At 43.1% G+C, this 13,824-nt stretch overlaps 1 protein-coding gene across 2 annotated transcripts in view; it reads right to left on the bottom strand.

Moving 5' to 3' along the window:
* Nucleotides 1-13,824, bottom strand: part of SLC24A3 (solute carrier family 24 member 3) — a 327,978-nt gene that overhangs the window by 81,504 nt on the left and 232,650 nt on the right. For both annotated transcript variants that reach the window (XM_073339750.1, XM_073339751.1), the window contains exons 5-6: nucleotides 9,077-9,161; nucleotides 6,699-6,802 (exon numbers count right to left, since the gene is read on the bottom strand). In XM_073339750.1, coding sequence (XP_073195851.1) covers nucleotides 6,699-6,802; nucleotides 9,077-9,161 — 189 coding nt within the window. The remainder of the gene's footprint in view (nucleotides 1-6,698; nucleotides 6,803-9,076; nucleotides 9,162-13,824) is intronic.

Here is a 13,824-nt window from a genome sequence, read left to right as displayed (position 1 = left end):
TCGTCTGAAAATAAACTCATTTCTCTGGGGTGAAATCAAAATAAGACCTCATGCTGTGTGGCCAGACTCTGTCCTCAGAAGTGCCCTCCCCAGCAGCGCGAGCTGCATTCATGGAGCCAAGGCAGAAGTTTGGTGCATATTGTCCATTATTTGTTTTGCAGTGGCATTGCACAACCATGTAACGAAGTGATGGTCCCTGACCATGCTCGCCGACAGGTTGTGGGGGGGAGAGGGGAGGAGCAGGGGGCAATTGCCCAGGGACCCGGGCGATTTAAAAGGGCTAGCCCCAGAGACGATACGACAGAACAGTCCCTGAACTCAGAAGACATCAGGGGTTGCATTTGTGCCTGACCTGTATAGAGAAGAGCGCTCCTTGAATCCTTCCCCAACTTGTCCATCTCAAAGAGCCAGCCCAAATCTGGCCCATAGTATGGTATATCTCACTCTCTAAGCATATTCTGTTCATTGGTAAACCTAGACTGCAAGCTTACTTAGAGTGTATCCTGCTTGGGGTGGGGATTGTGATTCAGTTCGGGGTTTGTACAGCACCCAGCACAAGACGGGTCCTGGCCTATGACTTGGGCTCCTCGGTGCTATTGCAATAGAAATAACACATAATAATAATACATAGGTTCCTACCTATGTTTTTGTGAAGATAAAACAACACACCCATTGCTGGAAAACAGTGCAGAAAAATAACTCACAGAGCACTTCCATGCCCACTGTGCAACATGATGACCTAGGAACCACCCTTACAGGGAACAGTTATGTGATCATTTCAAAGCTGTTGCCACATCAGTGCTATAATTATGTAGGTTAGGTCATGGCAACCCAGAGCCCAGATGGGCCATTAGCTGAAGAACCATCTTCCCTGAGATGTGCGGAGAGCCTCTTGCTCTGCGGCTGGATTAGCAGCCCTGTACATTTTATGTAAGGATTCTCGTTCAATTTACAACACGGCTGCTTGTTGAATTGCTTATGTGGGTCCTAAATTATGTCCCCCATCCCTCACAACAAACAAAAAGTATCAGAGAATCCCTTAGTCAAAGAGTTATGCTTGGAAATGTCTCTCCAGTTTCTTCCCATTTAGCAACGTTACAAATTGCTCCCCCAAGGACTGCTGCATAGTTAAAAAACAGTTCTGATTTCATCTAGGGCACTGAAGCGGCTGGGTCTCATGGATTTTCCATGTGCTACTGTATAATGATTCAGAAGGGGTTCCAATACACAGTCACACAGCAACATTATGACATCAATGGCACGATGCCAATTTATGCTAGCCAAAGATTTGATCCATTCATATTGGTCATTAGTTTTTGGTTGCTTCAATTACTCCACTGTCCTCTAAGTTCCTTCAAGGCCCCCATATCACTCCCTCGAAGATGAAGCTGACCAAGTCCCCGAAGAAGGAAACGATTAACCACTTTGCTTCCTGAATTCAACTTCATCAAGAATTATTAGCTTGTTATATAGTGCACAGCACAGACAAACTGCAGCTAGGTATGTAAAGCATTTTATTGACTGAAGATCAGCATATTCCCCCCCCACACACACACACACACATGCTGACTGCTCTTCGGCCACATCTGAGGATTTGGGCCATGCTTCTCTGGCCCAAGGATTGTACAGTGTAAATTAGATGCTACGTGGGATGATGTAAGGAAAAGTTATCAGGCAAGGGAGAGGGAGGTTGACACACAACAACATATTCCTAATGGAAAGCTGGCTCTTCAAAGTGATGTGCCTGGCACTGAGGTAGCACTCAAGTGGTTACAATAACAAGCTGGAATAATGGTTGTTTCTAAATGCACACAGTCTCACTAAGAAAAACAGTAAAGAGGAAAAGGTGCTAGAAACTGGGAATAGTGCAATAAACCAAAATGCTGAAACTAAAGCAGCTTTTCCTAATTCGCAGCCCCACAGGGTCTATTATCCCACTGATGCAATTGTATAATATTGAGGTAAACAGCATGATCAGAGAGGATAGTTAAACTCTATGTCCATACTGGCTATTAACTGCCACAATTGGAAAGGAATGTTGAGTAGGGATGGGTTAGTTGGTTAATTCCTGAATTTTAAGCTCACATGAACATTGTGGGACTGAAATTGGCATAGAAAAAGCTGCCTTGTAAAGTTTCATTTCCCTCACTTAACATAAGCCCTGTGAAGAGGCATCTGAGATGTGTGTGCTACAACACCAAAACTAAAAGTCTACTCTCCTTTTCTTCCGATACATATCGTCCATTTTGGAAGATCTTTGAGAATATACAGCATTTCATTATTGGACAAATCTGGGGAAACACTTAATTTTGGCCATGTTTACCACAAAATACTGTGTTCTTCAGCAGAAACTGAATCCGTAACCTTGGTCAAATTTACAAAGCCTTACAAAAAGCTAGCGGAGGATTTTCAAAAGCATTCAGTGTTGGACTAACTCTGCTCCCATTTAGCGGATGGTCACACTCTCCCTAACTTCAATGGAAGCAGAGTTAGGCCAAAGCTGAGCACTTTTCAAAAACCCATCCATTGACATTCTACCACCAAATTCTCACGATCTGGAAATAATAGTTCGCTTTGCTACACTCCCTTTCATCTGAGGATTTCAAAGCGCTTTGGAAGGTAATGGCCAGAACTGCTTCATGAACTAAGTGTATACAAGTAGCCTCAGGGCCGTCCTGCAAGTGGCACCTCACTTCAGTTTCCTTTTTAGGTCCCCACTACCTCCATACGAACTTATCTTTCAATCCATCAGCCGAGTTTATTAACTAACACTTAGCGCAAACAGTCCGTAAGCAAATGTCCCCAAACATAGTCTATATCCCCCAGCACTTGTATTCTTTAGAACCCAGCTTCAATCTCACCATCCCGGCATCTTTCACCACCACTGGACTCTTCAATCGTCCTCTTCTGTCCCTCTGCTAGGATTGCTGCCCCAGCCCTTCCTTCTGGGGCACAACCCTGCTCTTACCAGCAGGAGCTCGCACAGCCAGCTGGAAGCCTGTCATGGTTCCTCTGAAGTCCAGCTCTCTGGCAAAGGGAAGTCAGCAGGGAACCCCCTCTGCTACTCCTCTTTCCTTCAGCCCTCTGCTCTGACTCTCCGGCTTAGAGCCAGCAGGCATCTCCCTCAGCTGCTGCTGCTGCTCCTCCTGTCTTTCGCCCTCTGGCCCTGGCTCAGGGATGCCAGCCAGCAAATCCCTCTTACTTCTCCCCCGCTTTCAGACCTCTCCCAGGAACCCCTTTTCTCTCTAGGAGCTGACATTTCCTGACTGACTCAATCTGCTCTAACACTCTTTCTCACCAGGCCTCATGTAGCACCACCCCAGGCCCCACCCTCTTACTTGGCTCAGCACCTGGACAGGAAAAGGGGAACTGACCCAATTTCATTTAAGGGGCCAGCTACCCTGTTACAGTAAGTACAGTTGTACCTGCTCTCTTACAGATGAAAAAACTTAAGCAAACAAAGGTTAAAGGTCTCATTTTTAGGGATGTTTAAGGTGCTTATGTAACCCACACACCGCTTGGGTGTGGTGCTCTGTCCCATCTAGTGGCACCAAGACCACTTAGAGAGAGACTAATGAGTCTGCTACAGGCTTAGCTAAGGGCCATGTGGCTTTTAGCTTATGCGGTAAAGGCTCATGCAATAAGCTTCAGAGATCCCAGGTTCGATCCTGCCTGCCGATGACAGGGGTCTGTTGGTGTTACAAGTGGGGGCTCATCCAGGATTTCAGCTGGAAAGTCTCTGAAGTTCAGGACGTGCTTCCTCAGCTAGGGGAAGTATGTAACCCACACATGGCTTTGGTGTGGTGTTCTGTCCCATCTAGTGGCACCGAGACCACTTAGAGAGATTAATGAGTCTGCTACAGCCTTCGCTAAGGCCCTGTGGCTTTTAGCTCATGCATTTACCTCCAGAGATCCCAGGTTCAATCCTGCCCACCAATGACTGGGGTCTGTTGGTGTTACACTTAACTTCCATTGAAATTAATGGGAGCTAGGCTCCTAAACACCTTTAAAGAACAAGTAGAGATCCACACTCCTAATTCTGTAGTCACTAGACCACACACAGAATAATTTAGTGCAGCCAAGTCCCTCCTGAACTTCTGAAATGTATCCAGTGTGGGAGGGTGGAGGAGAGTTGAGACAGTTATAAGAACATTTTGGTTCTAAGTTAGGTCTTTTTAAAAAAGAATCCAAGGGGCTCCCAAAATAGTGCAATTTTTTCTGGACTTTCAAACTTCTTTCCATCTAGAATTCTGGTTTGTGGTTGCATTTTCGGAATAGGTTTCAGACTGTTGGACAACAATGCCAGGAAATACAGTGAGAAGAAATATTTGGTTGTTCCTAGGTCATCGTGTTGCACAGTTAATCTCCATCCGTTTGAATGTTGTTCATGGCAACCTGACTCAGAAAAATTCCTACTGATTAAAAGAGAACACCTCCAGGGAACATTGCTCAATGCCCTGGGAAAGCTTTGGTAATTAATAATTGGCCTGAATCATATGGGCTTTCACAGTACGAGTTACAATGGTGCCACTTAAACACTGAGTACACATAGCGAGCTTTAAACTGCATGTTCCTTCAGGGAATCCATCTACAGAACATGCCAGCTGCACAGCTTATCCACAAAATCTTTCTAATAGTGAAAATATCCAGTTTCATCTTGAAAAAAATGATAAAAGCTGGATTCCAAACTTTCTGGTGAAAACTCAAACTCCCTGCTCACTTTCTCGTACTGATCCAGGTATCCAATCCCCTTCTCCCTGTCTGGTCTTTCAGAGTTAATTGACCCATTGCCTTGTATTGCCTGCACTATTGTTCTTCACTTCCTATTTATATACAGGATCATACAGTGACATTTCAAAGACCACCTTAAAGAACATGAAAATATTTGGCATTTCTGCAAACTGCAATACTCAGATATTTAATTACACAGAGTCAATCACCTGTCTAATTCAGACAGGAACTCAAATTTCACAACATAATTACTTTAAGTTCGGATGGATAATTCAGGAAATTGTAGGTAGTCTGACATGCACAAAGCATTTAAAACATGGGGGCACTAGCGCTTCTCAGTGAAAAAGCTGTACATTTTTTTTAATGTGGGCACAATCTATTGTGCCCCTATCTCATTCTCAAAAATGGCTGTTTTTGTTTAAATTAAAAACATAAGTAAAATAAGTAAAAAATTAGCCTGAAGCAGATACCCAACATGGAAATTTTCAACCCAAATGGTTAATGTTTGGAAATGTTATAAGCAACTGAAAACAGGGACTTGTAATGGAAAATGTCAGGCAACTTAACAACAGGCATTGCCACCTGCAACTGCCAGAATGACAGAGGAGCAGGTAGGAAATTACTCTTGTCTTGAGCCAGGGAAGAATGTCAGATTTAAGAAGCATTTTTAAAATGAAACCATAGGGTTGCCTACGTATAGTATTTCCAACCCCCTTAATGATCTGAAACCTGTTTCATAAAGTCTGAATTGAATCTGTCTAGGTTTTTATAGTGCAGCCACCACCATCCTTCGTGGGACAAAACAGAAGAAAACTCTGTCAAGACCATATGGCCAGGTCCTTAGCTGGCATAAAACAGCCTAGCTCCATGGACTTCTACAGAGATATGGCGATTTACACCACTTGAGGATCTGGCCCAATGGTGTTTTCCTTTCCACCCGTTGAGTACAAGGTCTGATTGTATGAAAAGAACAAGACATTCTTTTAAATTATTATTAATTTAACTGGAGTTAGGTGCTGCAAGGCCATTGTGCTCTTGTTGCTGTGGGAAGAGACGTTTCTTCCCCTCTGATCTGAAAGAGGTGATATCTGCGCTCATTTATTTCTGGTGGGATTGCATTCCATAGGCAAGGTCTTACGGCTGATAAAGCCCTGTCCTCTCTGCCATAAACATTCCCAGTGTTTGCAGCTGTCATCTAAGATGGCAATACAGCTGACATGCAGCTGCTTATAAGATGTTGTTTGTAAGATATTTTCATCTCATTTGCTGCATTCCTTCTATAACTTCAGATTTGTTTTAGCGACTAGGATCTGACACACAGGATGGGGTTATCAATATCTTTGTATGAAATGGTGAGAAACACAAAAGTTATCTGCAACCAAACCTCAAAGACCTTACTGGCTACTCATTCAGTCATGTCACAGCTGGTGACAGAGAAGCCTCAATTAGCCTGCACTAAATGAAGGGAAAGTGGGGGAAGAATGTAAATAAGAGTGAAAACAGGGAAGAAGGGAAGGATGTCATATTTCTGTGGGTCACTGAGTTCAACGAGTGCAAGCTCAAGCCCTAAAATATGTCTCACTTGCACCCTATTTCTTTTTTTCTTTTCACATGATGCTGGAGAATGGTCTTCAGACCTGCTGTTCCTTCCGCTAAAGTCGAGACTCAAAACTTCCAAGAAATGCAGCTTTTCCTCCCTTCGTCCTCACTTATTTCTGAACCAACTACTTCGGCAGCAGTATTGCTTACTCGCAGCTCCCTTCCACGCTGTTGCTGTTGTCCCCAAAGCTGTCTTCAGACCCCCAATTAAATAAAGCTCCCCTGTATTTTGCACACCCATGTCTTCCCCCCTGCCATGAATGGAAACCTCAGTCTGCATGAACTGCTGACTTGCACTGGTATTTTGCTGGGCTATATGGAGAACCAATGGAACTAAGAACCTTGTGGAACTCGTTAGTTGCTCTTACCTGTCCTGCGAAAAGGCCACACACACCGATTATACAGAGAATGTTGAATACGGCAGAGCCAACGATGGTTCCGACTCCTACGTCTCCTTTTGTGATAAAAACACCTGAAACACAAGTTCAAGGCAAACCGTGTAAGTCGGAAAGAACAGGGATCCTACTCCAAAAAACTGCACCCCGCTGCTGTATACAGTAGAACTTCAGAGTTACAAACACCTCAGGAATGGAGGTTGTTCGTAACCCTAAAATGTTCATAACTCTGAACAAACATTATGGTTGTTCTTTCAAAAGTTTATGACAACTGAATAATGACTTAATACAGCTTTGAAACTTTACTATGCAGAAGAAAAATGCTGCTTTTAACCATCTTAATTTAAATGAAACAAGCACAGACCGATGTGCTTTCCTTACCTTGTCCAATCTTTTTTTAAACTTTCCCTTTATTTTTTTAGTGATTTAGTTTAGTTTAGTTCTGTACTGTCTTTGAATTTTTTTTTATTTTAGTCTCTGCTGCTGCCTGATTGCATACTTCCAGTTCCAAATGAGGTGTGCGGTTGATCGGTAAGTATGTAACTGGTGTTCATAACTCTGCGGTTCTATTGTAGTCATTTGCCTGATTCTGCCACTTTGACTCAAATTTAATAGGACAACTTGTGGAGGAAAGTTAAAGGGTGAATAAGGAGGCACAATCTGGCTCTTTGATAGGATTAGTAAGAATGTGTTATCAAAAGTGCTACAGTAATGGGTACCATAGAAATAAATGTCAGCGAATAAAAAATAACCAGCTAACGTCACCTGCTAGCTACAAGTCTGTTGAAATTCAGCTGTTGCTAGCAGGGGTCTGAAAGAGTTTCCCTGACCATTGTGGCCTGGGATTTTTTCCCCTCAGAACCATGCTACACAAGGGGCTCTTTCTACCAAGCCGGGGACTGTGTTCTAACAAAGTAGTGACCTGACCATGTTGGAACATGGTCCCACCTGCACAGCCAAATCATGTTGAAACCATCTTACCCTTTTAGGATAGCACGGTCCCCATTTTGGTCAATTTTAGGTGAACAGATTTTAAGATCCAGAAGGGATCATGTAGTGTATAATGCAGGCCATAGGACTTCCCTGAATGAATTCCAGTTTCAAGTCCAACAGCTGTGGTTGAATGAGAGCAGATCTTTTAGAGAAACATCCAATCTTGATTAAAATATTTCCAGTGATGGAGACTCTGCCACAACCTTTGGTAAGTTGCGCCAGTGGTTAATTACTCTCTTGCTGCACGGATGGGTATAAAGAAGGCTACACACTTCCCTCAGTCCAGGCTGTTTATAGCATGATTCTCAGATCAAAATCCCTGTCCCCAGTGGTCAAAGGAACCACTGCTAGGACCGTGCTAACAACAGCAGTCGTGAAACTTGGTTGAAACGAGCAGGTTCTGCCGATTCTGAACCAATTGTGTAGAAGAAAGAAGCCCCTCACTCTTGAGCATTGCTGCAATAGGATAGCCCTCTATTCTGCCCCCCCATAAGCAGAGTGCTGCTGTGAGGGAGCCCTCAGATCCTCTGTTCTACACCGTGCTCATCAAGGTAGTATCTGAGCACCTTCCAGCAGTGCCTTAAGCAATATGGCTATGCATCCTTCTCTCCTAAACTGAGCCTTCTGGTGGGATGAAGGACAATTTTTTAAAGCTCTCAACTAATCTCTCCCTATGAAGGTTTTGAATCCACAGCTTCACAAGCCAGCAGCCTCCACCAGCCCTAATGGCATGCCCTTGTATGTGTTACAGAGAGGGTCGGGAATTTCTCACCACTTTCTTGGAAGAGAAGGAGGGGCTGGTTGGACATGCGGGAGAGCTGCTTGCATAGATCTCCTGTGCACACACCTACACCCCTGTGCTCCAGCGCCTCATCCGAAACAAGACCAACCATAACCCCCCCGCCGATCTGCACTCAAATTTCTATCTACACTGTAATCAAGCTACGTAGCCTCTTGACACAGTTAAAAACATCGTTCTGTCTTGCCGTGTAGATGGGACTGGCCCATTCTCGAACTGTGCTTCGTCATCTGTAATGGACACAAACATGGCCATTGTGTGTGTGTTGGTACAATTTAGCAGCGTGTTAATCTATTCACAGTGCACAGAGACTGGATTATGCTTGGTGACGCACACTGTACATAAAAACAGAAATTCAGGAGTTTGTTCTTTCATCCACACCGGGAGATTATACATATAGCTCCTAGACTTAATAAGGATTTACCACAATTAATCTTCCATGCGTCCATGAGAGAACAGGTTAAGAGTTATTACAACTCTTAGAGTCATTTGGCAACTTCAGCTGTACTTAATGCCTTTAAAAACTGTTTAAAGAAGAAATGGCTGGTTAGTTAGTTACCTATAACAGATGTAAACAACTCAGGAGCGGAGCTTCCAGCTGCCATGAAAGTTGCCCCAGCCACGTCTTCACTAAGATGCAAGCGCTGCAAAGAAACAAATGAAATCCATGATTATAACACTGGCACGTGAGAAGGAATTCAACAGAAAAAGTTAATGTCTGTCTGAGCAGGACATTGCTGATATGCTTAAATGGAAAGAAGGGACGAACCAACAGGACAGAGAGGCATTAGTTACCTTGGGGAAATATTGCATTCTCAACCTAATAAAGCAAGATGGTTGTGCCTTCTGATCTCAATTTACAGAGGGCTAGATTGTTCCTTTGGGCACTGCCCTGTGCAGGGCAAGGTATATTAGCTGCAACACCCCAGGAGGCATGATGACGCCCCTCTGAGTCACAATTCCTCCCCATACACATGTTGTCTCACCTACTCTGGCCAGTACGTGGTGGGGGCTGGGGGATGAAGCCAAGTTCTTGCCCATGTGCTCTGTGGAGTACGTAAGGGTGTGATTACCCCAGACCCATGGTGCTAACTTCCCTGTATGGGATTTACCCAGCAGCAGCTAAAAATCTCCACTGATAATCAGGGACTGGCATTCTCTTAAAATACGCATACTTACCAAATTTCTTTTAGCTGTAAGAAACCCCAAAGCCCACTTCTAGCCTTCATCGCTATAGACAGACGGAGGTTGTTCTTATGTGAAACATTATTTCCTGAGAGGAAAAGCACTCACGACTGTGTACATATTTCATTGGTATAACCCTTTTTCAAATATCTGCTTAGTTAACTATTTTCTATATGCTTTCTGTAGTCCCACCATTCCATTGGTGCGAGCGACAGCTCAGTAAATGGGACCAAGCTACTGAAACCAACGGGACCATCTGACACCTCCCATTGGTTTATGCGAAGAAGCTAGAAAGCGACCTCCTTCCAATATGGCTACAAACCGCTACCTTGTTTCTACACAAAACAGACCCAAACACGTAAGCTGCCGTGCCTGGCTATGGGTCAGCAGTGGAACAAGGGGCAGTGGGATGTGAAGGAAACGCTTTTCAGACAGCATTGGTTGTTTAAAACAACAAACAGCAAGCCAGCTGACAGGCGCGCTAAACACTTTTCCTCTATCTTCCATTAATTCCCACTGAAACCTGAAAAGAATCCCATGGTGCATTGTATTTTTACCACAAGAATCTCTGAGGGTTCTTCATAAATATTAACCTCAGCAAACTATGTATATGCAAAGATAAGGTAGAGAGTTAATTTACTCTGCAAAAAAAATGCAGAACAAGCAATCGAATCCTCAGTTAACAGTTCAATCACAGCTTCATTTTCTCACAAGGGTGCCAGATACCCTTAACTCTGCCCCCATCACATGCTAATCATACAGTCTTTCATATATAATATGGGGGGGCAATGGAAGAGGAGGTGGGTGGGCAGAGTCTGGCCTCCATGGGAGGCAGGAAGCTTAAAAGTGTTATATTGTCATAATAACGTGACAAATTGATTGAACAAAAAGATTTTCTGAAAGTGATCTAACCCGGACTAAAAATATTGGGAAAGACATATCTAGGATCAAAGGCAGATCTCCCAAAGGGCTAGTTTCTGCTGCACCAGGCTCAGTGGAAACACAGATGCACGCATTGTATCACATACAGCCTGTACCCTGCTGATACCTGCGGAGGAGGGATAATCAGTCAAGGGTTATGCTTGAGTTCGTACTTCCTAAAGACAGATTATTATAACAGTGGCTTCCCTGGGACAGAAATCTGAGACAATGTATTCAAATGGTCATGACAAGCTGGGTAGTCCAAAGACAAGGAAAAGGAGGTAAAAATCTATTCCACAGTAATATCAGTTGGGGCCTGTATATGCTATTATAACCCTAATATTAATACACTTCCAATTCTGATTAAACTAAACCGAAAAAGCCATTCTTATTCTGGAATAAGCATGTCCACATGAGGTGCTATTGTGGACTGTCAATTGCCAAGTGCTTACAAGCTCCTAGGCAATAGAACTTCCCTAATGTGACCAAATGACAGTGAGACCTCTTTCCAATGACAGAATTTTGCAAGTTAACAAGTGAGAGAACCTACTAAAAATATACCAAGCATACCATGTCACCCAGTAGGGTTGCACATCTGTCACCTTTAGTGACATTGAATAATCCCCGGCTCTCAAAGCCTCCCTATTGATTTCAACGGGACTTCTTGTGGAGTAGACAGTTACTTTGTGTGGGGAAGGGCAGCAGAATCCAGCACCAGATGTTATCCGAAAGTGTGATCAAACTATTTCCCCTTTAGTCTGAAAAAGGCAGACAAGGGGGCCAGGAGAAAAGGCAGTAGAGACCCTTCCCAAGTTAGCTGGGTCGCTTTCCCATGAACATCTGAATGCTAACACTGAAGGCTATGACCATGCAAGTTGGAAGTTTTTAAGACAAGTCATTTCAGATTAAGACAAAAAAATAAGTTGGAGCCACTCTGAAAAGAGGATCATGTATTTCTTTCACTGTCACAGAACTCGAGAACAGCTTGAGGTCATCGGAAAGAAAGGACTTTGTGTCTCAAAAAGGTCACCTTTGGGCTGAGAACAAATATATTGAAAAAAAACCACTTATGTTTTTGAGAAAATTGATGCATCTTTGGATAATCATGGTTAACATGTGTTGTTAACCTATATCACATTGCTATGGTCTGCAGTATGATCACATTTATCTAATACTTGTTTAACCACACTCCCTCTTCTCTGCACCACAACTGTATCTCTGGCATGGATCAGTTGCCCAGTCACCCCTTTGATCATCCATATGTTTTTCGCTGAGACAAGGCTGTGCTGTATTCCGATGAACCAGAAACACCAGTACAGTTTATGAGTCAGCTTCCATCAGAGCTGTCAGATAGAAATGATTTTGCAACTAACCTCCCACACCTCCTCCCGCAGCTCAGGAGCAGCTCTGTTTTCAGGAAGATGGATAATTGTGGTTCTGCCATCAGGGGAGATCTGCAGGTGTCTTTCCCAATTGACAAAGATCTCTAAGTGGCAAAACCAATCTGTATTTTCTACCTGCTGCACAGATTTCGTAGCATGGAATTGGCTTTGGGAAAGATTTGAAGACACTTCAAAAATACTGCCCACGCTCAACAAATAATTATCTTTCTGTGTTTATTCAGGCTGGGAAGAACTCCTTATCTTCTAAAATTTCATCCCGCTGGCCTGAGCCAAATGGGGACAGTTTCCTTTGCAATTGCTTGAAATGTGTGAGAGCAGCTTTTCTTGCTGCTGAACAATTTATAATGGAATTAGAATCTTGCAGGGAGGTCTGAAATCCAAATAGGGATCAGAGCCTTAGCTAATGTAAATCAACCATAGCTCCTAATTTATATCAGCTGAGGATCTGGCCCAGTGTTTTAAACTGAAGTCTGCATTGTGACATGCACTCAGCAGAATTTTTACCATTAATCATTATGGTTATTATACATTCATATTGCAGTAGCGTGTACAGGCCGGCGAGCTCAGGGCTCCCAATGCTAGGTGCTGTAAAACATAGAAAATGAAAGGCCCTGCCCCAAAGATCTCACAGTTTAAAGACAAGACAGCAGGTGGGTGGAGCAGAGAAGCTGGTTGGGGTGGGGACCAAGGTAGCAAAAGTAAGAGGATGTGTGCAATTCTTAGCCAAGCAGGAGGAGCACAGATATCCCTCCATCTGCCCAGTGACTGCACAGATAAGGAGACTGCTGCATGTCTGTTGAATTTTAAATCCAAACCAAGACTTTGTTGAAATCAATGTCAGGGCAGTAGAATCCATATTTGTGGTGTGTGTAGGACCAAAATAGTCCTCTTTTGGCCAAACTCTGCCCCTTTGGGTGACCTGTTTGATCCAATGTGATGTAGAGAGGGTTTAAAACATCATTTGAAACTTGGAAGTATCCAGTGGATCAACATTTTCATGTCAAAGTCAAGGTACATCTTAATTTCTCTCATTTTCCCCCCAAGAATTGGCCAGTGCAGCTGATGGAATGATTTACAGGAAGTTTCTCAGAATTTAGAGTGCAGAAGTTTAAGAAGCTGGAAGAACTGTAATTTTGCAAATTTTAAAATTTAGCTTTACTGGAAAAATTTCTATTTTAATGTAATCCAGGCTCAAACAGATATTTTTCATCAGAAGGTTAAAAATATGCAATTGTTGGCCATCTTTGTCAGAATTACAGTATGCTATATTGTATTTTTAGAAATGTATTACTATAATTTTTATTTCAGTAGCACTTAGAGGTCACAGCCAAAACTGGGAACGCATTTTGCAAGATGCTGAACAAACATGTACTAAGGAACAGTCCCTGCCTTGAAGAGCTTGTAAATTAAATAGATAAGACAACCAAATGTTGGGAGAGAAGAAACGTCAATAACCTGTGGGGCACAGAAAGGGTAAGTGACTTGCCCAAGATCTCAAGAAGTTTGTTACAGAGCCAGGAACTGAACTTCTGAGTCCCAATTGAGCAACTTAACCACAAGACCGTTTTTCCTGGGTATTTCTTAAGGTATGTTTTTAACTACATAGTATTTATGCTTTATTTGCTAAAGAGAGGGGTGCTCTGCAGATATAACTGTTCTTATTGTTACTGAAGTGGCAATCACAAGCTTTATAAGGGTACCCTACAAATATTATTTGTCCACTAAGAAATGCACACGCAGGCGCCTGTAACAGAAATGCACAAAGTGGAACCAATCATTTGCGCGATATTATAAATCA

The sequence above is a fragment of the Lepidochelys kempii genome, chromosome 3, assembly GCF_965140265.1.
Source record: "Lepidochelys kempii isolate rLepKem1 chromosome 3, rLepKem1.hap2, whole genome shotgun sequence".
Taxonomy (NCBI): domain Eukaryota; kingdom Metazoa; phylum Chordata; order Testudines; family Cheloniidae; genus Lepidochelys; species Lepidochelys kempii.
This window is presented reverse-complemented; position numbering and strand designations above follow the sequence as displayed.